Here is a 27,730-nt window from a genome sequence, read left to right on the forward strand (position 1 = left end):
GCAGAAAGCACCTGTATTACACGTTACTGCAGGGCAAGATGTCATTTTTATTTTAAGATTTTATGGTAAGGGAGAACGTTGAGAGTTGATGTGTAAGCTTTGATGTCCTTGATGGAAGTAATGTTAGTCATCAGGGAGGATGGGGGCAAGAAAGTAAGATGAGGTATTTCACCAGATGAAGAATTCTGTACTTCTGAGACAGCTGTAACCTCTGCATCCCCTTCGTGCTTTCCAAAGCCAACCACCTGGAAAAAAAGTTACCATAAAACAATTTGGCTCTAAGATTTTGTAATATGGGTATCGATCAGTGTTCATCTGCCCTGAAAATTAAATGCAGATACTTCAGTGCAATCTAAATGACAGGAAATACAAAGCCACTAGTGTGGCTAACCACCAGAGAAAAAGTTAGACAATGTGACTTTTCCTACAGTACACCCTTACTAGGATCTCTCTGAGGTTATCAAAGCCTGGCATGTCATAAGTTGGCATCACGGAGCTAACAAGAAATACTCACATGTACGCTGAGCACTTTCTTCTTGTTGCTTCTGTGAGCTTGAAACCAAGTGACCAGGTCTGATTTTGTAACAGACTTCAGAGCTTCAATCTGAAACCCAGAGGTTTTAAATAGCACCGTGACGATTCAAGTCATTTTGAACATAAAAATGGTTTCTCTACAACAGTTATTCCATTAGACCTTTTAAAAATAGCATGTTTCTACTTCAGTGTGTTTCTAATAGCATAAAACCAGCTACGTGTGCTTTGTATTTAACACTGCTGCAAAAAGCTACATGCAAGCGTTCAGTTTGGCAGTACTTGACAGCAATGAGCAACTCCCCACCTCACGGGCGAGCCTGTCAAAGAGATACTGCTGGGTCACAACTTCGTTCCAGTTCCTGTCGACTTCTTCTCCAAGGTGGGAATCTTCACATTCTTTAAGCTTTATCAAAGCTGTAACCTATGTTGGGGGGGGGGGGGGGGGGGGAGAAAGTTTTAATGGTTTCAACAACCTGAATTGACTATCTATCTATCAGCCACCTTTCACTGAAGTTAAAGGAAAACCCAAATGACAGTCACAAGACAGTTCATTGCTCTCAAACTTCTCTGGAAATTTCCAGGGACAACTATTCAGAGCATGAGCACCGCATGGAGCAAGAGCCAGGACTTAAAGGTCAGTCCTTTGTTTGGGACCTCAGAAATATATTGGCTTGGTGTAACCAAAGCCTTCAGTTTAGGTGTCAGTTAGCAGTTAAAGGAAAAACGTTTCACGATCGACTTTTACCTGGGTGCTAAAAGCTTCTTCGGTTAAATGCTTGATTTTCTCCTCAAAGCAAGAAAGGAACTCCTCTATCTTCTTGTCAACCAATTCAGAACTAAATGAGAGTTAAAAAATTAAATCAGCTCAGGCAGAGAAAAAACACAACAAAAATACTGAGGGATAAGGTAGCAGAAGAGCCCTCAACCAAGGGAATGTTTGCAGCAGGGCAAAGCAAGCTCACACATCTATAAACACCAATGTTTCTGTTTTCCGCCGTACTGAGGAATAAAAATAGTGCTCTGATTTTTATCTGTACTAAGTCCTGTTCAAACCCAGGGACTTGCTATAACCAAGCCACAAGAGGAAGAGCTGCATGGTGCAGGGACTGTGGCATGCCCAGCAGCAGCACACGCTGCAGTGTGCTGTCGGGCCCCCAGTTGCAGCCCTCAGCCTTGCACATGAATAGAGCAGAAGTTGGTGGCCTGAAGCAGCTGAACGTTAATGCAACGAACTCTGAATGAGAGTGGGTGCACTCAAAAAAAGTTTAAGCAAAAGCCAACTGAAGTCAGCTGTCATTGGCTCCAGTACAACAAATAGACAGTTAAATGAAATCTCTCAGCTGGCTGCTGTATAAATACACCATAAAATACGTGTAGACATGGTTGCACTTAGTTTGATACCTCACAAGACCAAACGAGGCCCAGATATTCAGCTCCTGAATTCACACAAGGGCTGCTGACCTCCTTCAGCACCACTTCCTAAAGCCACTTGCCGTACGTGTCCTGCAGTGAAGCCTTTCTCACTCAGTCTACAGCAAACACCGTTACACACTTACTTGTATTTAGTTGCCTGGGTTGCTACCGTGACTGAGAAGCCAAGGATCCCAGAAGTATTCCTGCAGGTGGGGTACACGTGATAGCTTTAAAAAAAAAAAAAAAACAGAAAACAACACAATAAAGTAATTCCACAAAAACAATTAAATTTTCACCTGCAGGACATGCTACAAGTTTAAACAGTGTTGGTGCTTTACCAAAAAAGATCTCATACAAATTCTCAAGTTTTATTCCCATTATTTCCTGCATCAATACATTTCTCTGTTTTCTCATTTTTGGGAAATCCTTTCAAGCTTGGCAGAGTAACTGTTTTTGAACTCATTTGCAGGAATTACCAAACAAAACGACAAACCTGTAGCCATGAAAGACCTGTTCCCCTGTTCCAGTTTCATGGGGTGGACGGGTGCCTCTGAGGGAGGCCTGCCACTGCAGAGCTGCTATGGCAGCAGCCCTGGGGAACAGCGAGCTGGTTTAGGAAGGGAAGGAACAACTTCGTGCTGAGTAATGCCAGGTTAACACACCAGTGGCAGACGCCAATTCTTAAGGGACTCCAGAACAACTCAGCTGCAATTTGTGTCAATGGGTGCCTGTGGTTTTAGTGGGTTACATTTCTGCTCCCGTTGCAACAAGCCAGGAATTAACCACTGCAAGGAAGGGGTTTCCAGAGTAAGAACACTGGGGAACATCAAAAGCATAGAGCTGAACTCACCCAAGGGTCTGCTTGGTTCTCAGGAAGTCGAAGCAGGGCTCCTCCATGTGCATCTGAAACAAAGCACAGATGTGTCACGGCAGGGGTGATGCTCCTCTGCTGCTACCCCTCAGACTCAACCCAGAAACACAAATCACAACACAGGAAAAAACCACACTGCTGCCTTTCCAGCTACACCCACTGAATGAAGAAGGGTCTCAGTCTTCTGGGTCAGTAAAGAAAACTGCTCCATGCTGCCCTCCCCAGCAGCCGTTTGGGTATCCCCTCCCAAACGCTCAGAGGTTTAATGAGAATGAGCAGTGAGTACACACTGAACCCTTCGTACCATTTAGCCCCAAGGCCTTATCTTAGCTCTAAGCACTGTTTGCAGGTAAGGAAATGTCACGGGTTATGAGCCATGACGGCTAACTTACCACGAGCAGCTCCATAAGGGTGTATTCCCTAAGGCTCCTGGCACCTGACTACAAAGAAAAGGAAGAATTTAGGATGATGTCATGGAGTTAAAAGCTACAGTCCAGCTCAAGGTGACAAGTGTGACGTACATCAGCTGCACTACAGCGTTAAACACAATTCACAGCAGGGACAGCCGAAAAATGCTTGGTCTCTGAGGGGGCTCAGTGTTGCCTGCAGGACCGAGGGGAGGGGTTTCACCCGAGGACCATGAGCTCAGTGTCAGGACACCAGGACGTAACTGCAGCACAACGCCTGGCTACAAGCACAAGGCCAGGAGCAGAAGGTGCTGCCTTCAGGAAGTGCCACGTGCGGTGAGAGCACACCTGGGCTTAGCCAGGAGGGCCAAGGGTTGTGTGTTAGGTGTTCATATGGGGTTTTGGTGCGCTCTGTAACATCCTTGCCAAGAAACTGCTCTTGGCTGAGACCTACGTAACACTACAGCACCAGCAGCTACCAGAGGGACAGGTGAGTACACACAGAGCTGACGCGTACCTGGTAATACACTGTCACTTCAGAGTTGGCATCCCCTTTGTTGAGAGTTTTCACCTTGCAGAGCAGGTGTGTATTTGGCAGATCCACCACCCGGAACTGCACAGGGCAGGGGTGGGCCAGGGGAGCGAACTGGAGCTTTCTGAAGGGAGCACAAAGAGCAAAGTGTCAAACACCTGCTCACGTCTTAGCCAAAACCAGCCCAACACCCGGACATCTACACACTCAGACTGACATTGCTTTCCCCTTCCCCAAACCAGAACAACGTCCTGCTTAAAATGCCGTGAGCAACGGTCACCTCGTGAACTGCCAGCAGTGCTGTACCCTGAGAGGGAGAAGGGAACGTCTGCACTGCTCCCACCCCAACCCCGTTCTCCAGAAAAGAATCCTGACTTCAGTTATAGTTACCACATGCACGGTGCAGGAGTCAGATACTCACTGAACAACGTAATTCAGAAAATCCTTTGCTTCCTAGGAGAGAAAATATAATTTTTACTCAGAAGAGAATTATTAGCCCCAATTCACAGCCACAAAGAAAGTAGAAAAGAGTCTTTAGTCAGTCTTCTTTTTTCCTAACTTCTCTGCAAGGAGAATGCAGAAGCCAGAGGAACAGCAACAGCCAATGCAACAGCAAAGGGCGCACACAGGAGGGCCCCTCTCTGGCACCAGAGCTGGAGATCCGGGAAGGATCAAAGAGGAGAAACAGTAAAACTGACCAGGAGCTACAGGGATGCACACACCATAATGTGAAAGGAGCTTAGCTCACACATGGAAATTAGCTCCACCATGGACATTTCTCAGTATCAAATAAATCAATAACAATATCTATCAATATCAATACTACATCAAACTATAAAGAATGGTGGCAATGGGGGAAAAGGCTACAGGGCATATTTCTATCACATTTTCCCCTTAACTCAAATTCCTGAAAAAAAAATAAATAAATGGGCATCTATGAAGACCCCTCAGTGGGGCATCTGCATGAGCATTCCTGAGTTTTTGGAGATGAAGCTGCCCTGCACCTGCAAGCCTCTGGGTTGTCAGTACAGAAGAGGCATTCAGCTTGCTGGTGAGCATTAGGAGCTGTTGCAGCTGTGTTTAAGCCCATTTTCAGAACAAGTTCCAGTGTGGATCAGCTGCTGAAGCTGTACTTACTCTGCTCGTGAAGTTTCCTTGTACGAGACCCTCTACAAAGAGCTGTGATTTGAAAGCCTTGACAAAGGAGGAGAGGGACTCAATGGAAAGGCCGTTCATCAGCGTTTGGTACTTGTCTATCATGGACCACCTGCTGTGTTCTAGGATCAGCAGACGCACATCCCTGCAATGCAAGAAAAGAAAACAAAACCACAAGCCGTCAACAGCTGCTTAATGCAAGAGATCCGCTTTCTGACCCAGGAACGTACTGGAGACAGGGAGATGGCACCCACGTGCACTGCCATGGGCACACCCTGCCCTGCCTCAGCACCTGCTGTTGGCTGCAGGTAGCACCAGAACGGCAGCCACCTGGGTGTCCAGACTGAGAGCTAACCCTGGAACAAGCCTCCAGGAGCTCAGAGCAGTGATTTCCGAGCTCTTCCACTCAAGCCCCACACTTACTGTGAACAGTGACTGTGCAGCCACCTCTTGCCCTCCCCCAGCACTCACTTGGCTAGAGTCTCGGGTTTGATGAGGATGTTGAAGTATGTTTTCTTCAACTGCTCTGTTATCATTTCAAAAACTGCTGGAGTAAAGCTGAAGTCGGACAAGTAATCAATGATGAGCTGAAATAGAAGCTGTAAAAGAAAACAGTTTAAAGTCATTTTTTCTTAAAAATAAGACCAATTTAAACTTATTTCTGTATAATTATAAAAAAAAAGCACTGATCAACATGAAATACACTGTTACTAAAACACATTCCTCAGTTCTGCTAGATGCTTTTCACTAAATAATTGTATACCAAATTACAGTCAGTTTCCAAAGGATGGCATTTTTAGTCAGTGAATGAAGTAAGCTCAGTATTCCAAACCAAGAGGAGCTTCCACATTCTACTGAAACAAACCTAGCCTTTGACTCCAACACTACTGATTTGATGTTCCAGTTTTTCTTTCTACTGCTGGCTAGCACAATGAAATCAGAACAGAGCGACATTTGTGATTAAAAAGGATATTTGGAGCATGCTATGTACATCTCTGTGTTTTTCTTTTATATCTCACATTAACAGGTCTGAGAGATGACGGACAGTTTTGTTAAAGCTCCACTCAAGCCCTTGCAATGGAAGCCTAAGGAAGCTCGGTGGTTCTCTGCTCTTTGAACTGTACGTCCTCTCCATTTGTGCTTATCACGTGTTACATGGCCAGCGTTCAGAGAATGGGATCAGGGATCCCCCAATCCTTGTAAAATCTTAGCAACCCAACAAAGAAAAACAGCATCCCAAATGAGCTCAGAAGCTGTATCTCCAAAATTAAATTGTAAACAAAGCTATTTTCAGACACATTTCTCCAGATAGCATGCAAATAGCCTTAGTTTGTTGACAGAGAGGCTCTAACTCTAAAAGGACATGGGAAACTCACATCTCTTTTTAACAGAAAAGCTATTATAGTCTAAATGGAGATACAGATATTACTTAAAGAAAGATTTCTCTTAAGCCAGGCAAAAGTCAGTAATTTGAGCTTCTGTAAGTGAATAAAACATATGCAAGCCATGAAAAAGCATTTGCTGCCATTTCCTGTATTTGAACAGGGAAACAAATTTCCCATTTGAGATGGCCCATCTAAACGTTCTAAGGTCCAGCCAGCCAAGCTCCAGCTGCTAGGAGTAAAAGCACACACACTGAACAGAAGCATGCCTGAGTATTTAGAAGATCATCGGTACTTACAGGTAGTTTATGGTTGAATCCTTTCACTCGAATGACTAAGCCATGCTCTCCGGCTACCAGCTTGTATTCCAACTGGGCGACGTCTGCTTCATAAGCTGGTTCACCAAGATTGTGGGAAAGGATGTTTACAAACGTATCAAACAATACTATGCTGTGGGGAGAAAAGAGTAGAGGGTTAAAAAAAAAAAAAAAGAAAAAAGGAAATAATAAAAGGAGGGAAAAAAACAAGGCCAACAAGTTTGGTTGTACACACAAGAAATTCTCTAACAGAAATGAATACCTAAGTAAAAGGAGATTTCAAAACCAATTTTCAACAAATCTGGAAATACAAAATGCAAATTTCCCTTCATCCAGAATGCACATGACACTACTTAAAATTATTTTGACATTCAACTATTCTTTGCAATGAATAAAATTACAGCTTCACACGATTTTAGATTTCTTCAAGGTAGGAACACACATTGTAATGTGCCAGTGCTTGAAACATTGAATAATAACAGAAAAAAATATAGATTTTTACACTTTGTGTAAAGGAATGGAGGATAGCCAGTCTCTGTTTTTTTCTGAAAAAGCTTCTGCTATGCTAAGGACTTGAGCAATGAGATCACTGTCTATCAAGGTATAAATAAATAAATAAGCTACAGTGAATTGGACTGCAATGTGGAAATTGCTGTCCTGTCCTCTGCTTCCAGGTTTTTGTTATTGCCTGGATTTCAATTCAAAGTTCAAACTAATAAAGCCCTGACGAAAACAGATTTATAAAGACATTCTTGAAACATTCCTCCTGCAGGTCTCAACAGCCTTAGGATAAAACTGCCATGAAATGTGTTACAAATAGCAATAAAATAGCTAGCCTAAGCTCAGCAAAAGTGTAGCACATTCAGAGCTATAACCTTGAGGTCTGTGGAACAAAGGGTTCTAAATGCTGCCATGAGTCCCTTCACCTGCTCCTACACGCTCCCAGGTCACTGGTTTAGACGTGATTGTGCAGTTTTCAGGACCAATTCCTTTTTTAAGCACTTCCTTCTGGCATGCACCCTGCTGCTGTTACATTAATTTTTCCAGTTGCACTGGGGAATAACACACCATGAACTCACACACACCTGTCTGCTACAGTAACCAACGGCCTGCTGCAAAACCACTCTTGCCAAAATTCAGAAAAAAACTACAAGGAAAATGCAAGAATGTGAGAAAAGGAACTGGAATTTTCTATTCCAGTTTAAAATTAGTCTCTCTTCGTGCTTTTTCACTAGGTATGGGCCTATAGTTATACTGCAAGCTATGCACAAATAATGTAAGCCTTACTTCTCTGCAGACTGCTGTATCAACGGCGAGATCAGATGGAAACGAACATAACCTGGTGGGGGAAAAAGAGACTTACATGAGTAATTGTGTAACAATGGACAGCTTTCCAAAGTCAAATATATTTCCATCAGGTTATTCTTTGGTCACAATTCAAGTCTAATGAAAATGGTCATTGAGCTGTAAGAACATATTTTTCTTTTATTAAGTCATCATCAAATGCCTTCTCTTTTCCACTCCAAAAGCTTTCCTTAAAAATACCAAATATTAGCAAACACAAAGCTACACTTGGTAGAATACTAGCTCACATGGTGTGACCAATAAAAATCAAAACAACTCTAAGAAAATTCCACAAAACATATGTTTAACAGACTCTAAAAATAATGACATTCCGCTTGAAAATACCAAAATATTTTCCACATTTGTCTCAAAGGCAGGCTGTAGCTTTCTCGTTCTGTAGAAGAGACTACAGCTTTTTTCTGCGATGTTCAAGTTCCTCTCAAGCCCCAGTCTCAGTAACATATTCTGTATGCTAAATTCTGTCCATAGTCAGACAGCAGAAGAAACCAGTATTTTTCAGTGATTCCACCTTTTAACCTGAGTAATCAGCAGGGTTTCTTTATTGCAAGGTAGTTTACCTGCTTCTCTTTTATTGTAGCTAATAAATATATCAAAAGGACCACGGAAGAGCTGGCAGTAAACACTTCAGTATAAATGGCGAAGACTCTTGTGAGTTATTTTCCTTTAAATAAATTCCAGCTGGTAAAAACAGGGACTTCCTATTCTTAGGGAAGCCATAAGGCTTTTATTTACCTTTAGGGATTTTGAATTTATCATCTTTCCTGTACCAGAGACAGCCTTGTTGTGTGCTTAGTGTTTTGACTGGATATTCTGTCTCAGGGCAGTCAGCAACTTTCAAAGCGAAGTCAGTGGCTAACAAAAAGAAAAAACAAACCAAAACCAGAAGTTAGAGGGCTTCACAGACACAGCCAGGCTACATGAATAAAAGCCTGCAAAATTATCAGCAGAATACATTCTTCCCCTCCCAGTTTGTTACATTATACATGACGGCATATGTTTCCCCGGGCCCAAAGAACATTTAGAGTTTCACACCACTGAAAATGAATGACCAAATGAACACCAAATGAAAAACATTTTTCAGTTTCACACCAGAATACTGGCTTAGAAGCTAGGCAGAAATGGTAATGTTCTATATAGGCTGTAAATTACGGGTTTGTATTTTATTTGTTTTTGGCAACAAAGCCAGGTGCTATTTAAATACTTTCAAAACCAGCAGGATTAAGCAAATCAAATTCCTCTACTTATGCGTCCACAGTTCTGTGTTAACTCTCACAGTCCACAGATTGTGTGAGATCTGTTAGAGCTGTATGGTCTGCAACTTTACATATTAGAAAAAGTCAGCTCCCAAATTTATAAATAAGAGAGCATTAAATGAAATTCAAGTGAACAGAGCTCCCATATATTTTAATTTTCAAAATCAGGTTGATGTTCAGATGGAAATAAAGATTGTTTCTAAACCACATCAAACTCACACAAATTACTAGGGGAAGATTTCATTCGTGCTCAGGTGCCTTACCTATGTATTTGTTTTCTTCTGGAAGGTGTAAATCCTGATTTAATTCAAAGTCACTGGCCCATAGATCACTCCAGTACTTGTCAATATCTGTTAAAAATATGAAATGCATTTAGTTCAGCAGGAAGGCTAATGCTTTCCTATTTCCTAGACAAACCCAAGAACATTTGCAGTATGATAAGAGTTTCTTCATGTCACCTGGTTCATCACGACTTTTTCTAAATCTGTTCCTAACAGCTCCCTTGGAGCAGGACTGAAGCAGTCCTATTCAAAATTAAATCAGGCCTGCCTGCCTTAGTAACCCAGCTGCCAAGCCACCCTGTCCTTCATTGTTTGTGTTCATTTCCCTGTTCAGGACTTGAATTGCAGCCAAGTAAAGGGTTCACTGGGATCCCTGCCACCCAAAACAACTGTAAACCAGGGAGCGGGAATCAACTGACACTAAACAAAGAACAATTACAGGAGGACAGAGTACTTGACTAATAATGAAGTCAGTTTAGCACTGACGACTCATTTCCCTGCTTCCATGTGGTTGTATTTTGTGTTGTCACCCTTTTAATAGCTCTAATGCATACATCAGACATTCTTTATGTTTCTGTCGCTGTTTTACCTTCCACGCTGTACTGTGTTCCAAACCACTTCTCCTTTAGATGACACTGGCCCTCATTGGCAGCAGACAGCAAAACGAGGTTGGCTCTCTGAGGACTGAGCTGGTTAAGGGCATCAGCAATGACCTGCAAGTGCAAGACAGCACTTCAGTTCAAATGCAACTGTGGCTCTGCCTGACCCAGCTGAGACTTCTTAATCTGAACATATGAAGAACAAGACGACATAAGCTTAGAAAAAAAGATGTGCTTTCTGAATATAAAAAGTGATTCAATTAGTACAAAACCTGTGCCTCTAATATGCCTAATTGCATGCTTATATGTACCTATATTATACAGTATGCCTGTATTTTCCCTACATCAAAACATGTAATCAGAGTTCAAAGAACATTTACCTCAGGCTTGTATTCAAACAGAAGCTGGTCTCCTGTCAGAAAATCCTCCTTCTGAAACAACTGCATGTTCTCACAAAGGCTTTCCACATAGTCAACTGGATCTGTCTAAAAACAAACAAACAAAGCTATTTTTCACATAATCAGAAAACTAAAATACCAAATTTCTGCTTTAAGCAGAGCTTGAGCGGTCAGGCACATCGAGCAGGAGTTACGCGCTGAGTTTGGTATGGCATTTAGTTTTGATTATTAAACTGAATAGATTTCATAACCACATCTAAGGCTCAGGACTGCTCTGAGAATCTTGAAATATCAGAGACGGCTTTATGGAAGAAACAGCCTTGAGCATGTGTTTACAGTCATTAAACCTACTAGGTAAAGTCCCAGTAGAACGTGCCCCTTGCCTCTGCGGAACACAAGCAGAGTTCCACAATTCAAGTTTTAAAGTGATCTGGAACCTGGAAAGAGCAAGCTGAGGACCTGCTGCTGTATGGTATATCTGACTCTGCTCCTTCCCTAAGTTGTCTGGCATGACATGCAGTATGAGAAGGAAGAGATGTCTGATTTGGCCATGAAGTACTGTGTAACTGTGTAAGACTGCCTAGTGGAGACTTCTTACTGCGTGCATTTTCGTTTTGAACCAGCCAGCATCGCACCATAAAGATTCTGGGTCCAGACACAGACCACAGCTCCCCCTGAAAAGAGGCAAGCTTGACACATCTGTGTCTTATAAATGTACAGAAAAACAGGACCAAGAATTTCTTAAGACACTGATATCTCAGAAAACATTAAGTCTGCCTTGGGGGCACATAACTGCTTCCCCCAAAGACATGCCTCTGTAACCATCGCGCTGTAGGCCAAGTACCAGCTTTTTCCATCACCCAGAAGAGCAGGGTGCCATGCCTAAGTCATTCATCTGTCCCAGGGAAGAGCCCTGAACAACCCTGTCACTAAATCACATACATACCTCTGTCCCTCGCTTTCTGAGTTAAGTTCCTGAGCGGCCAGTAACCACTTAATGATCAATTAAAAAACAACACCATCAACTGGCCAGAAAGGCAGGACTCTACACAGTGGGTATTTCCCCCGTGTGAACATGGGGTATTTTCTGCCCCTACCTGGCTTGATACGGGGAAGTATAAATCCTATTAAAGCAGCAACAGTTTTGAGGAACATAAAATTCTGGCTTGGTCTATAAAAAAGAACACTAGTATGAACCTTTCAGAATTAAATAGCTTCATTTTGATGAAAAATGTCAAACTTCAGATTGGACAACACCTGTTTGCAATGATTAAAGACTGAATCATAAAACTGTACACAGGGCAACAGATATACCTATTATTTCCATTATACTAAACGGCCATCCTTTAGAGATTTTTATTTCTTCTCTACTTTGCTGGGGAAACTTTTTGCTAGGAGAAGACAGTCAGTTCTAATTTTTTAATAGTTGCACTTTGTTAACAAATTCATAAAAGCTGCGTTCCAATGAAAAACAAAACACCGCATTTAAAAAATGCACTTGGCAATCGGTGGAAACTTGTTCCTAGCAAAAAAATCCACTGCTCTGTTATGTATTACTTAGGGTTGTTGGCAGCGGTCCCTGCTGTCTGTATCACTTGCAAATACCACTTTCCTCTGTTACTCAAAGGCCACTCAAGACACTCAATATCCTCCATATGCTATTTTGAAGGCAGAGCTACAGATGGAAGGATTTGCTAAAAATGACGTTTCTAACATCCTGATGCTCAGTGCAGACTGGCAGATCTTAAAAGTGTCTGAAAGGACTTGGAGTATCTAGAAAGAAAAAAACTCTTCTGATATTTCCTTCCAATATTTCCTATTATTTTTTTTTGTCCTTCCTGCATCTGTGTACTTTAAAGAAACCAAGAAAACTCAGTGATGTTTTCAAGCCGTATACAGAATATATGGATTTGTCTTCCCAAAAGTTTTAGCGCCATTGAAAAAAATGAAGTTACCTTGGTAGAAATTGTACTCCCTTCTTTTTCTTTTTGTATCTTTAATAAAAACGCCTAAGATTTTTGCTAACTACTATTTTAATAGGCCAAGTAAGACTTGTCACAAAACCGAATTCATCTGTGTAATGTTGTAAGAGCAGACAAGGGGGTCACTAGCATCCTAGCCCTTGTGAGGCCAGGTCACTAGCCACACCTTTCACACAACACTGCTTTTCTGTTCCTAGAAATCAGCAGTGCAAAAACAGCTCAATAGCCACTGAAATTATAGAAAAAATACTGAAAAGCACCAGACAGTTTGCAGAGCTCTATTAATGGGCACAGAACCTCACACGCAAGCGTCTAATGACTGAAAATCGAAGAGAGCCTACATAGATGACCATAAAAACCAAAACCCAATTTGTTGAGGACAATTCTTTCAGAAAAACAACCTCATTATTTTAAGTGCATAATCTGTTTCTAGTCATACAGAACTTTGAAAACATAGTTCAAAATTTTAATAAAAAAATATCCTGTTTATGCTTTACCTATATGCCAACAGAAAACAGTGGATGAATACCTGTTCCTGATAGTGAAACTCATTAGCTTCAATCTTCTGGATTTCTTCCCATATTCTGTAAATGAGGGAGGAGAGAATAAGTGGATTTCTTCCACTACTCCACAAGATTTATTGAGAAACTGAAAAAAGCAGTCATCTAGGAAAGGAATCAAGGATGAGTTTCTCTACAGTGATTCATTCTGGCACTAGACTTAGAAGCAATCTTACACATACTTCCTTTACCTCCAAAAGGACATTTCACAACTAGCAGTAAGTTCTGCTATCTTCCAAACAGGGAGAGACTTAACTACAAGGAGTCAAATACTGATACCAAATTAATATAAAGGCTATTTATTACCAGAGCACCACGGACTTCCACAGATTTACAACAAAATTTATTTAAATCAATGCAAAACCACACCCTACAACTACAACTAGTTCAGTTTATTAAAATTAGGAATTGATCACAATAAATCAAACTAAAAACACAAAGAAAAAAACCATGAACATTTAATAAATTCATTTTTAAACTTAAATACTGGTAACGCTTCCCGCACAGCTTTTCTACTGACTAACTTTTGTACTGACAAGCTTTACTACTGACCAACCAGTTATACTCTAGTAACCTACCAAAACATGTAAGCTACAAATAAAACGCTAATGGAGAGGAATGGTCTTGCCAATAGCTGATGTAGTGGCAAACACTTGCCTTTTATCTGGCCCTCTTTGCTGCAGCATCTTCACATACTGAAACACAACATGAGCCACCTGCAGACAGAAAGGAACAGATTATTCCTTCCAGACATTAGGAAAACAGCGTCAAATCAAGTTACAGTTACAAAAACATACCTCATAGAAGTGCTTGTAACCTTCATCAGTCAAAGTTACGGAAATGCTGAAGATGGAGTAGGTAGAGTTCTGTTCAAATCCTGTCTCACCATTTCCTCCATATAATGCAAGAGCCCAAAATCTGTGGAAGAATTAAAGACACTTATTAATTACTCATTTTAGCTTTATCTAAGCTTAGTTACGATTAGCATATCACAGCTTTACTTCAGTGGCTTTCAATCTGTTACCAGGTCACACAAAGTTTTTCAGCATAAAGATGTGAACCTCAGGATACAGAATTTAAGAAAAAAACATTTTTTTTAATGTAATTTAATTTAATTTAAGAAAAAGCTAAATTACCTTTGGGACATCTCTTAAAAATCAGTCACAGATGCTACTGATCCAAAGACCACAAAACAAAAACCACTTATTTCTCACTTGGGACTATCATCAATTTAAAGAATATCACTACAAAATGCTCATATAAAAAGGCAGACTTGACCTGCCTTTATATATTAAAAAAAAGTATCTGTGAGAAATAGTTTGCCTTTATTTTAATCATTCCAACGCATTTAATTACTACGCTTAAAAATACATACTTTTTCCTGAGAAAGGAGAGAACACTTCCTTTGCCTTCATGTCCCACCAACCAGGAAATATAATGAAGTGGCTTCACTCTAAAAGAAAAATTAAAAATTAAATGCCAAGAGGTAATACTTTTTAAATGAAGAATTCAAATCACTGTACAAACAACTATAAAACAGTTTCTTTACGACAATTATTACATTTTCAGGTAGCATTAGGATAACAAGCTACGGACGTGGGAGTTCAGAACATGATGACTGATATGAGTCAGAGAGGAATGACGTTAAATCAGTTGTGCACCCATTCCACTCAATTTATAAAAAGAACTGCATTTGCATCAGTTTAGTTCATTTAAAAAATGTTCTCCTAGCAGAACCAAAGTAATCTGTAACACAAATAAATGCGATTCTTTGGTTTCTTGTGAAATCCAATAAAATTATTCACAAGATAACATGGTAGAAGGAAAATACAACATCACGTTACCTGTAATACTGTTCTTGTGGTGGAAGTGCCCAGGTGATACTCAATGAATGAACTTTCCTGATTGGAACAACTAAACAGAAATAAATTTACTGAATATAAATACATGATTAGAAATAGGAAAGAAATTTTAAATCAGGCAGAAAGAATGGTTAGAAGTTATTCAGAACCACACAATTATTCTATGAAACACACAGATCCTTTCAGAACACAGAGGAAATATGAACGTATGTATTCAAAATATTTAAACAGATCTATTTTACTTACCTCTGTAAAGCTTGTGAAACTCTGGTGTGTCAAAAGGCTGAGTCAGATGGCCAAAGCTGGGTTTGGGCAAACCACTTGAAAGCAAAATTAAAGTGTGGTGTTAATGGCAAAGACTCAAGGCTATATCGAGATGAGATAATCACCAGACGTCAGCACAGAGGCGGTACAGCAGACGAGCAGAAAATGGCCCTTAACAAAGGGTGCAATGCAGGATCCACCCAAGCCAAACTGGAAGGAACCCTGTCATTCACTTGCACTCTGCCCACACAACAGAGCAATTACCCAAGATTTAGACACCCTGTCAACTCCTCCCTCTCCTTCCCTCCAAGGCAGTAACAAGAAAAAGCTTGCTTTCCCAACAGGGAAAGGGAAAGCCAAACACAGTAAGAAACTCGAGATGGATTGTCTTGTGCCAAAGAAGGAACAAGAGAAGGACACGGGCAAGAAAGACAAATGTGTCTCCGTATAGCATTAGACGTTTACAGGAGCATTTTCTATGCACTACAAAAATAAACATCAAGCAACAAGGGAAAATGAAAGGGAGAATAAAGTTATTTCCAAGTTAAGCTTCTGCAGAAACCTCTTTTTATATAGCACATGGTGGTGAAATATTTAAAAAAAAAAAAATCACGTCCTGATCAGTTGCCACCTTAATGATGACATTTCAATTCAAGATACCATCCTAATTTATTTTGTTTCTAATTATTTTTGACACAAAGGAAAGATAAGAAATATGAAATGATAATCTACTTTTAAATGATTTATCATAAAATCAAGGTATCAGCACAAATTAAACAAACACTGCTGCAAGTTAGCACCACACAGCTTGCGGGTTAAATGATTGCTATGCATAAACAAAATCTTCCTGAAACAATGAAACAGCAGTCTTTAAGTTTCAGAATTAGCCATTATTTTTTATGGATAAGGATAAACAAATGTTAATTTCTTTAACGTATCCAGTAAGAGATTTAAAAAAATAAAAAGCCCTGCCATTTTAAGCACAGATAATTTTATAATTTTTAATACTTTTATGCATCAAAAAAATCTTACTTATTTGGGATCTCAGAGAAGATTTCTGTCACCCACTTTTCCAATGTATCCAGTGTTTCTATTGAGGAAAAAAAAATAAATTTAATTTCCTGAAGACAAATTCTTTATCTTATCTCACCAGTTATTTTAAAGAGACTGCAAATCAGTACATGTTAAAATTGCAAAGTTGTAAATTATAAGCTTTAAACTGGTTTGAGTCATTTCTTAATATTCACTGTGTCTGGTTTTGTATACTATTCCAAAAACTGAGGCTGATACCACTAGGATTTAAATTCTGGTAGTACCTGGTATGACTGTGAACAAGAATTACTGACTTAGGGATCTGAAAAATCACCAGTACTTGCTAGACTCATCCAATCATTCTATGTCCGGTACATATAAAGCAGTTTTCACTGATGGGAACTGCAATAAGTTTTAGGCTCTCAACAAACCCCTAAGCACAAACCTAACTTGAATGTACACAACTTTATTTTCAACACAACTCTATACTACCCACTTAACTTGTAAGCAATTTCTTTCCTTTTGTCTCAGCAGAAAAGGCCCATAGGTCTGAAGTTCTCTGCTGAAATTAAACACAATTCTATTTGCACAGAATTTTTCAGTCTATAAGGAAAAAAACTTCCTAGAGTTTCTTCCCACTCTGTTATTTCAAAATCTCTCTTGAATGAGCCCCGTTCAGAACAAGACAACTGGGACACTCAGCCTCAGTCTCCCCATCACATTCTGTGGAGGTTCACTGTTGACAGCAAGGAAAGCAGCAGCATTAAGTCATTTAAGTGGTTTGACTTTACAATCCTACAAGTTTCTCTTTTAAATATAACTGAGGCTTTACCTTCTGAGTTAATATGGAATCTATTCATCAGTTTTAGTTAAAAATTTCTCGAAAGTGGCGGGATGATAATAAGAGAGCACAATTGCTTGAGTCTCGTTTCATTTGGAAACCTGGCTAAAATCCACATCTAAATACCTCCTGCAGGACAGGATAATTCACTAGCATGGCTTGGGCTAAAGCTGAACTAGTTCCCTAGTTGCACTACCCCAAGAGCAGCAATGAGCCTGTTTATAAGGAACATCAGACATTACCTTTAGATTGGACAACTAAAGTCATATAGTGAGCAGAGTAATGGCGCTGCCAGAAGTCCCTCAGCCTGGTGTAGGTATCAATATTATTCATTTTAGGCTCGTGTTTGAGCGTATCTGCATTACCTGTAAAAGTTAAAAGGTGGTTAGTCAAGACCAGACATACCAAGAATTTCTTCTCTCCTGGTCGCTGAGTCTAGTCATGGCAAGCATGTTAAAAGTACTTAGAAATCTGGAGTTAAAGGAATATTAACCAAAATTTATTTTTTTCCAGTTTCTAGGACAGTTAGTATTTCTAGGACAAGAGAGGACAAAGTCCTCCTATACTATCAGATCACACATACTGTGTACTATATAGCTCGTTGTCTGCTACCAGCTTGCCAAAGGAACTTGCAGATTAGGGGTGGGGAAAAAGAAGAGAAAATATGGCTTTTAGTACATGTCACTACACAACTTTATAAAAATGATCTACATGTCAAAGCTGGCCATCTTTATTACCCATCACACTATAATTTATATGCTCACCAGCATCATGAAAGTGAGGGAGTTCTCAGAGGGACGCTATTGTCCTATGCAGGAAGGACAAACTTCCCTTCACTCACATAACCGAAGGTCTACTCCTGCAACCTTGACAGTGAATTATTTACTTTGAAAAGCCCCATTAGAATAAAATCCGGGAATATGTTATTTATCCATGGATTTGTAATAGCAAAAACAAGCTTAAACAAGACAGAGATGACTCAGAGAACACTGCCTTTACATTAACAGAAAGTTACATGACTCTATGCCTACAGCAACCCAGCTCCAACATCAGCAAAAAGTACCAGAATGAAAAGTATCTTAAGAAGCAGGCAGCTGCTTTTATTCCCAACGGCTTTGCTGTGAAATGAGTAATTGCTCTCATACTTCTGAGAACGGGTAATGCTCGCTGTGATAAGACAGCTCGTGTTAGTGCATCTTTTAAGTGGTTAAAAGTTTGAATACTTTATAACTTTAATTCAGAACTTACCCCAAAAAAATTTCTTCATAGGATGTCCAGGCCTGGCAAGACTCCCAAACAGCATCTCCTTTCTGTTTGCATCGGAGGGTCTTGCTAACTGATACTCTGTTAAAGATTTTGCAGTGGCATGAATCAAAATTTGAGGTCATGTTCCCATGGGGAAAACAAACAAAATCAAAAACAAAAAACACAGATGCAGCCTGGAATATTTTTTGTTTTAATGGATGATGAAATAGTGAAATAGGATAAGAAACAAGACTTGCTAGCAGTAATGAAAATAAGCCAAGAAAAGAGAAGAGAAAAAAATGTAGTTCATTGCTGAGAAGTAAAGAAAGGGATAAACAGGAAAAGCATACAAAGCCCCAGCCTGTCCTGTCTGAATGTTCTCAATCTGTTAAATTTAATGGGAACATAAGGCCATCAATATTCTACAGTCAGGCCCTGCAGAAAAAGCCAGAGATCAATTACAGATCTGTTTCTCCTGTATAACACAAGGAATAACTTCTAGCATAATAATGAAATGAGAAATTGAAAACTGAGCAAGATAGTTTCCAGAAATGAAGTTTTGCAGTTTAAACTAATCCAAATAAGGGATTTTCTGTTGAAAATTAAAAATTTGCCCTCTCCAACTGCATGTTCTTCTGGTAGAAGCTGTAAACTCTCTTGGTCGGGTTGTTCTGCAGCCAGTTCATCAAGATGACACAGTTACCCGACAGCTCACTGCTACAGTGTCAGTACAAGCCAAGGAGTAAAACTGCAGGATGAAGGTAGTGCAAGTGAAGGCATAAATCAGTTTACGCTGCTGAAGAAACTACACCTTAAATCACAAGACAGGTCCTTGTGTTTATACTGACACTTAGTTAAATTCAAAGATCGAGTTGCCCAGTTTTTCTTATCAGAGAAAAAAGAAAACACTTCAAAACCATATTTGAACCAGTCAGTGTATCTGCCAGGAACAGGTTTTTATTCTAAAGCAGTGAGCTTTTATAGGCAGTCTGGAAGTATTCATTATGTATTAAAAAAATCAAGTGAGCACTCCACTCACTTCTGTGCCAATTTCCTTCTGTGAAGCAAATTTGTAGTTATTACAGGCATTAGGATAACGAGACAAGTACAATCACACAGACTTATTGTATTAACAATAACAAACAGTATTGGAGGGAGCACTGGGGCTGTGCTGGAGCTACAGGAATGTTGTTCATTACAGACTACACACATGCTTATGCAATTGTCCTACCAGTTACTGCCAAATGACCTAAAATTATTAATTTTCAGTACAAGAAATAAGATAGTAAGCTCTATCGGTAATGGCACCATGCTCAGTCTTTCTCCTCTAACAGCCACTGATACCCATGAAAGTTAAGAAGAAATCTAAGAGTTTAATTTCTCTGTTGAGTTAGATGAACTTGACTGAAGTGTTCAGAAAGGTAATCCCAAGTAGGAAGCAATAAGCAATGCTACTAAATAGGTCTTATTTTTTATTAAGATGTACTAAACACACAGAAAAAGAAACTCTTACCACTGTCTACAGCCTCAACTTCTCGGTCTATTGCATCCCTGATCATCAGCGGGTGAATAAAGAATTGTGCCCACCTATGAAAGAGAAAAATATGTGCTTTTCCTCAGTGTCTCTTAAGATAAAGCAAAACAAACAAACAAACAAACAAACACAACACAACAACTAAACTCAACACCTACTATTTTTAGTTTATAAAGTTGCTTGTCTTACTACAAATGATGTAATTCTGGAGTGTACTGTCTTAAGGAGAGGTAAAAGCCAGTTTAGTGATAGTATCAAAAAGCAAAGGGCAAGGCTGCCATGCAGGAAGAGGGCATTTACATCCCAAGAAGAATCACACCAGATAAGACAAGTGATCCATCTAGTCTGGTTAACAGTGGCCAGTATCAGATGCTTCAGAGGAAAAATGCGGAAAAATCCTCAGCTGTTCATTACAAACAACATAACCACAAGGAAGTTCTTCCTAACTCTAGGCAAAAAGGAATGTTGATTTATGACCAGAAACATAAGTTTTTGTATCCATTACAATTTCATTTACTATAAAATTCCAGACACCTCCAGATACATCTCTGCTCCTGTACCCATAGAGAGCAGATCAATGGCAAGGGACAGGTCTGCAGTGAATGGAGACAGCAGAAGGCTGCTAGACAATCTATTATTTCTATTTTATTTGTATTTTTTCCACGCTTCGTGAAACTTGTTGAAGCAAAACGTTAACAGGAATACATTACTGACAGAGTTCTACGACTACAGAACCCATTAAACTAAAGTCCATTGAAATGTAATGTCTTTCTTTAATTCCAAAGTTGACCAAACGAGCAGAAATCACCAGCAACAACCATTTATTTTCTTTGTATGTTATCCCACAGCCTACAGAACTCCTAATGTCTGCTTCCCCTCCACTAAGTGAGCTGTTGTGACCAATTGTAATTATATTTTTTGATGCTTTCTCACTTTCAAACATCTAAAACCTGGACTAATCTGCAAATGAAAACTGAATTTAGCCTAATAAAGTAAAATTAAGGCAATACTTGGTAAAATGTGCAAATACTAGATCTTGTCTTCATCATTACTTTCCTCCTGAGATATTTCACAGCATCAGGACTACTCAGCTGACATGCCCTCATGAATGAGTAATTTCTTCTCATGGAAGGAAACTACTCAGACAGGTGGAGCAGCGTTGTCCTAACGTACCTCACAGCACAAAAGAGCAAGGTAAGTACTTCACCCCAAAAGATACGCATTTCGCTGAATAACCAGGACTGGGTTAAATGTACCCTTTTGAGGTGCACACTGTACCTCAATGCTCAACGCTACCCTCCCACCCGTCTTGATAGATTAGACTTGGAAACAAAATAATCAAAAGCCAAAATAATCAAAAGCCAACCCCTAACTCTATCAGGACAGATACTCAGAGGATGAATCACCAGGATTCTGGAGGCACCTCCCCTCCAGTTGTCACACTGCATAACATTTCTCACTTCAACAAAGCCACCAGTTTAAGAGTGGCAAGACAAAGAGCTCGCAGTAAGACTTGCACACAGATCCTAAGTAACCACACAGCAGCTACACAGCTACATCTGTCAGATAGCCGTGGGGAAATCTCATTTCCCTACGTTTGATACCCTCTTTGTAGTACAAGTCCCTGTGGAAGTGCAGCAGCAGCCAGCCCCAAAATGAAGAACTGACCACCAGGGACACGCACACACCTCCACCACCACCACCGGCGGGCAGTTACCTATCCAGCGCTTCCTTGAAGTACTTCCTCTGCACGTCGAACTGGAAGACCGTCCGCTCGCAGTCAGTCGAGGCATTGTCGCTGCCCCCGTGCTTCTTCAGGAACGCGTCAAACCCGTTCTCATCTGGGTACTTCAAACTGCCCATAAATACCACTGAAACAAAAATCAGCCAAATTACCATGATGACATGAATTTGTTACTCCTCACTGCAGCAGGGAGCCCCCCACCCAGCTGACACAGCAGCTCCAAGCAGGCGTTAACACGTCGCCCCTGCCGGGACTGACCTCGACAGGGCCCAAATCCAAGGCTAAACCGAATTCTAACTTCTCACATCATTTTTGAACGTGAGGTAAAACACCACAGCAGATGCCAGGTTCAGGTTTGGAACCAGCGATGCCAACAGCCTGAGGGCATGATTAGACAAACTATCCCCCTGGCAAGAAACACAAGTGACATCCTCTGTACTTCAGTGCCATTTCTACTGCTCATCTGCAACGACCCAGGTTAAAACATACTTTTTTTTTTGAACACATTTCAGAATCACATCAAAATTAGATAAAACATGCAAGAACTGAAGGTGCACTCCTGTAGCAATCGACAATATAATTTGACCAATAATTAGAGTAACCTGCCTTTGGCAGAAGGCCCAAATAGACTGTGTCTTTCTAGGTATGACTGGCCTCAGTAGGTCACGAGTAGCATTTATAGATATGTCTGGTCAGAAACTTCACAACATTTGTCCCCACATTTAATAGTTAACAGAAAAGCGTACACTAATGCACAGCCTGCCAAAGGGAATGAGACTCCTTCTCCCACATTAAGAGTTCCTTACCAGATCAGTATTTTTTATAAAAACACAGATTTATTTAACTAATAAAAATAAATTTTAGGTAGCTGAAATTAGAATTGGCATTAAAAATGCCATAGACATCCAGAGCTAGATATCCCTAATTTTGCACTGCAGCTGGAGAAGATGAAACAGAGGCAGATACGTACTATGTTCCAGGAAGTGTGCTAAGCCAGGCAGATCTTCGGGATCAGAGAAGCTGCCAACAGCGACGCAAAGGGCTGCTGCAGACTGAGAAAATACAACAGTCTCAGTAAAAGCTGCTTCAAGAAATACTTTAGGAAAATGACAGACATGTAAATCAATCAGGATAGGTATAACACAAAGAATGACTCTGAATGTCTAATCACAAGGTTTCAGAGCACAAGAAAGCTCTGTATATAATATTTTTTCACTCTGTAGTTTTAAATACATACCTGCTTTTCTGTACAGCCTCTCTTTCTTGTCTCTTCCTTTTCAGCTAGCTCTTCTAATTCACTGTCATCGGGATCATTGAAATCCTCATTATCTCCATCATCGTCCTCACCCTCATCCCCCTCATCACAGTCCTCATCATCAAACCCTTCTCTACCATCTTCGATCTCGGCTCCAGAGTCGTCATCATCTTCATCGCTTTCCTCTTCAGATTCATCACCATCCTCTTCTTCCTCTTCCGAAGACAATGCGGATGGGGCACCCTCCAAGTAATTCAAATCCGAAATCAAAAGTGCACATAGGCCATTCTGCAGTTTGATATACCTGAAAGAAGAATTGTTTGCAATGAATACAATCACTTCCCAAATCCAAATTCTCAGAAGCACAGAAATTTCCGCATTTCCCATCTTCAGCTGAGACTTCCCAATGAAATACGGGCAGCTAAGAAGGTGAGCAGACTCAGAGTGGAAAAGCAAAAATACTCTTCTGATATTTAACAGCTGAAAGAAGCAAGCAATTCAAGACAGCAGCAGAAGCCCTTCTGCCCATAAGGTTAAGGACATTGATTTGGGCTTTTATTTCTCTCGGTGAGATATCTGAGCTAATGGCACCTGGTTAGAGAAAGCTTAATGTACTCAGAATAGGTAAACCCAAACTTCAGCACCCTATTATGTTTGGCAGGCTCTTGTGAACATATATTACGTGACAGAATTAAAATCTTTGGTTTTCCCTCTAAGCAGGCCCCAGAGACTCAATTTTATTTGATTTTATGAATGCTTTCCATCAAATGGGACCTGCAGGTTTGGCAGGCACATGTTAGAAAGGACAAGCCTCCTCCCCAGCCTTAATAAGTCACAGTGGCTTGGGTGTGTTGCCATCAATAGTGACCTTACACAGGTCTGTGTGTTTACATCCACATGTGGACGGCCCTACATACATTATGTATATACATGTGTATGTATAAATCCCTATCCAGCACCATTCCACAGCTTCTCAGGCTGAGGACAGTGCTGATGCTTTGCCTGACCAGAGCTCTCAGCAGTGAAAGTTCATGCCAGATCAGGAACAGACACAACCACACTTTGTCACATGAGGCGGAGCACCACCTTTGAGAGCTGCTGCGCTGCAGAAACAAAGGAATCTGGATCAAGAAAATACCTGATCCAACCTAACACTGGTTGTATCTGATCCATTACAAACCCTGGTGGTGTAAAACTAACCCACGGGCTCATCCCACCTTCCCAGAGAAATCTGACCAGCAGAGTAAGTTTATGCCAGATGAGACCGTTGCCGCACGGCCACTGTTTTTTATCTCAGAAGCAGAAATTTCAAAGCAGATTTGTGGATCAAGCTACAGGGTAAATACCCAAGTGAAAAATGAAATGTGTGCTGTTTGATTTCCAAATCCACTGTTCCCATAAGCTCTCCAGTACCGTTTCATGCATGGCTATCATTATGTGATTTCAAAGTTTGTACCAGTAAGAGCATGTGCTATTATCAATATTTCAATTCAAAATCTGAGGTCAGTGAAAGTTTCATTCTTTATAAGAGCTGCAAGACACTTGCTACAGCTCTGCAACCCACAGACCTGCTTGAAAACACGTTGCACAGGGCACTTCTCCTCCAGCTGAATTTAACAAGGAAGTATATGGATGAAAGCTGTAAAGAGGGCATCGTGATTACACATCACACTTCTTAGACTATCAAGTCTATGAAAAAAGCTGAAGACTAAACATTTAATAGTTGGGTTAAGTTCAGAAATTATGACTGCTCCTCAGCTGTGGAAGTGACAACACCTGCTCTGGCCCAGGGTTTCAAAATCATTAACATGCCTGTCCTGCATAGTGCAGTACCCTGAACAGGATGAATTTGATCCAAACAGGTGAAAGCGCAGTTGCATTCTTGTTGCTTTAACCCACTGCGGTGTTAACGTGCAGAGATGCTGTGACTAACTTCAGGAGGCAAAGACAGCACGAGATCCCTGCTAAAATGTCTGGGTACAAAGTCAATCATCCACACATTTGGAACGTCTGAATAGCGACGTGTTTGTACCCCATGTCACATTATGCAGCTGCAGCGCTCCTGAGCACGCGGCAGGGGTCCTACAAACCAGATGCACTGCGTCCTCGGGTGCTTCAGGCTCCGGAGAACTCCCAGCAAGAGCCCCAGACGGTGCAAGTCAGCACTGCTACAGCACGTCCTCCAGCAGGCCCAGCACCTTCCGCACCTCCACGCGCAGCTGTCTTCAGCTTCCACATCCCACAAAGCGCACTCACTTCCCTGGGGTCGGTACAGTCACTGAAGGCAGAGAACAAGCAGTACAGCGCTATTCCTCCAGAAGAGTTGCCATAAAGCTGCGCAGCCAGGTGTACCAGTAGCTCTCATTTCTCCTTTCCCCATGCAGCCATTAAACTAAGGCAGCAGGCGATACTAATTTGACATTACTCATCTCCAGGCTTGTCAGTGTTACATGCTAGCACCGAAAGCACAATAACACTTTAACCACGCTGCTGTCAAAGGCTCTCTGATTTCACTTAAGGAGCACCTGGAACAGCTGAGGTTGTTCTGAGCAGAGACACCAACTGACATCGGTGTTCTTTTCTTTTTCCGTGTTTCAGTCCAATGGAAAAGAACAAGTGTAATCAATACAGAAGTATCAATTAGTATGCAAAATACAGTAAGAAAAATGCAATCATGTAGCAAGAGAAGCAAGCGTAGTCCCATTGCTTTTTAGAAGAGCTGTACAGACACTGATACAAATAATCCATGAAACATAAAAGTCAAATTCTTAAAGATACATCCTGGGTAAGCTCCAACAGCTTGGTGTTCTCACACTAAGGTATTTTCTTACATCAGTGGCAATTGTTCAGCCGTTACGCAAATATTGAAATATGTAATAATGCATAGTAAACACTTAGAGAAATGTCTTAATTCTTCAAATTACAGAAAACAAGTAATACAAACTCATGAAATCCCATATAAGGATGAACTTAAATACAACAAATTTGGGGAAAAAAATCCAGTTAAGATAACTACCCACTCTTAGCTCTGAGAGACTATGTTCCATGAACAGATGCAACTTCGGTTATGATCATTTTGGTCCCAGCAAACTCACTTTTGAGAATACATTTTGCAGGCTGTCAGAACTCCTCTGCTTTTATGAATGGCGTGTTTGAGATGATAACTCGGTGAGAAGTGGTTTTAAGATCCATGAGAAAGAAATTAAATCAACTGTGAACGGCCTGCAGTATACGTCAACACCAATGCAAGAACAGAGGAGAAAAACTGTATATGCATCACTAAATCTCGTCTTTAAATTTGCTTAGAGGGTTTGGAACATAGCTAACAAAGGCATACTTAACTTTTAGCAACGCTGTCTTCCTAAGGGATACATTTGTGTCTGTTCTGTGCAAGGCTCACTCCCCATACACAGAAATCAATCTGAAAAGACGTGACTCCTGGCTTCCAGCTGGAAAAACGTCTGTTAAGTACAGAGAGCAGGATTTCTGAGAGACGTCGGCATTTGTCTACTCTATGCTGCATGCAAATGCGCTCTGCAATTCCCTGCGTGTGGAGGAGGTTCCTGAGCCTCAGAGCAGATTGCCAGTTTCCAGTGGACTTCCCAAGCTTCATCACACTGTCATTCCAGGTAGCAAAGGCACAAGTTTCCTAAGCTGATGGTCCCTGTAGCTACAAAGTGCAGGAAGCCACCTTCTGCAAAGCAGCGTGAGCGAGAACGCCAGCAGGGGAGGCAGACAGAAATGGGGAGGAAGAAGCAGGGAAGTAGGACAAGAAGGGAAGGAGGAAGTTTGTTCCCCGAGCCAATGGGCACAGCCCCCGTGCAGCCAGCAGGGAACTTCAGCCCGTGTCACTGCGAGTCCACAATTCAGCTCCAGGCTGGGGTTTAGGCAGAGTCTGATCTGTGCAGCCGGCGGAGGCGTTATGAAGGGTAGAGCTAAAAGAGCACATATCGCAGGGGCTGGGTAACCCGCCTACAGCATCCCTCGGAGAAGGGCTGCCTTACCCCACCCGCAGCGCTCAGCAGCCTCTCGCCCAGGCCCAGCTGCAGGGGGACAGGACATTCCTCCGTGCTCCTGGGGGGTTTGTTGGGAGCACCAAGCGAAAACACCACCAAAATGGCAGCGTAAGGTCTCTGCTCACAGCCGTATTTAAGCCTTGGAACCCCTCTATATGGGAAGAGTTTTGCTGCTGCCGGTTTTAGCCTGGTTTCAGCTCGGCGCTGCCTCGGGACACCCCCGACAACCGCCTCCCGCTGGGGATCGGCGCTCCCGGGGCCGAGCAGCCCGGAAGGGGGGGGGTACGGGAACCGCACCGGGCCCCCACCCGCGGCAGGGCCGGCCTCCAGCCCCCCCCAGCCCCGTCCCGGCGCTCACCGGTACTGCTTGGGGTCGCTGGGCGACTTGACGATGTCGGGGTCGCCGAGGTTGGCGCCCCGCTCCTCCTCCTCGTCCCCGTGAGGCGAGCGGCCTACGGCGTCGCGGCCCGCCTCGGCGGCCTGCTGCCCTCCCGGCACCTCGGGGCAGCCGCCGCCGCCCGCCGCCTTGTTCCTCCCGGGCATGGCCGCCCACAGCGGCCGGGCCCTGACGAGAACCGGCGGCAGCCGCCGCCCCCGCTCCGCCCCCGGCCCGGCCCCGGTCGCAGTCGCGGTCCCGCTCCCGGCCGCCGCCGCCGCCCGGCCCCTCCTCACGAAGGCTGCCGCGAATCTGCGCATGCGCGGCCGGCCGCCGGGCCCCGCTGCCAGCCGGGCGCCTCCCGCCCCGCCGGGAAGTGGCGGTGGTGGTTGGGCGGGGGCAGGGCCCCGCGCCCTGTCAGCGCCCGCCGCGGTGTCACGTGGGGGAAACGGGGAGGCCCCCGTGGGCTGCGCGTGGCCGGAGCGGGCGGTGATTGGTGAGGGTGGGGGGAA

General features: G+C 42.1%; 1 protein-coding gene across 1 annotated transcript; it reads right to left on the reverse strand.

Moving 5' to 3' along the window:
- Window positions 1–27: 27 nt before the first annotated feature.
- NRDC (nardilysin convertase) lies at window positions 28–27,608 on the reverse strand. The gene is made up of 31 exons (XM_083846988.1): window positions 27,201–27,608; window positions 22,809–23,130; window positions 22,542–22,623; window positions 21,545–21,698; window positions 19,807–19,880; window positions 18,297–18,392; window positions 17,291–17,413; window positions 16,208–16,265; window positions 15,158–15,231; window positions 14,894–14,963; window positions 14,425–14,502; window positions 13,847–13,967; window positions 13,707–13,765; window positions 13,019–13,073; window positions 10,490–10,594; window positions 10,100–10,223; window positions 9,493–9,579; window positions 8,709–8,828; window positions 7,899–7,950; window positions 6,594–6,744; window positions 5,384–5,511; window positions 4,895–5,057; window positions 4,179–4,210; window positions 3,743–3,881; window positions 3,211–3,258; window positions 2,798–2,850; window positions 2,091–2,174; window positions 1,280–1,370; window positions 839–955; window positions 515–604; window positions 28–245 (listed from the first exon to the last, which is right to left on the reverse strand). Exons 1-31 carry the CDS (start codon window positions 27,536–27,538, stop codon window positions 48–50), a joined length of 3,486 nt encoding a protein of 1,161 aa, XP_083703114.1. The 5' UTR covers window positions 27,539–27,608; the 3' UTR covers window positions 28–47.
- Window positions 27,609–27,730: the final 122 nt, after the last annotated feature.

The sequence above is a fragment of the Anser anser genome (genome assembly GCF_964211835.1).
Source record: "Anser anser genome assembly, chromosome: 8".
NCBI classification, from domain to species: domain Eukaryota; kingdom Metazoa; phylum Chordata; class Aves; order Anseriformes; family Anatidae; genus Anser; species Anser anser.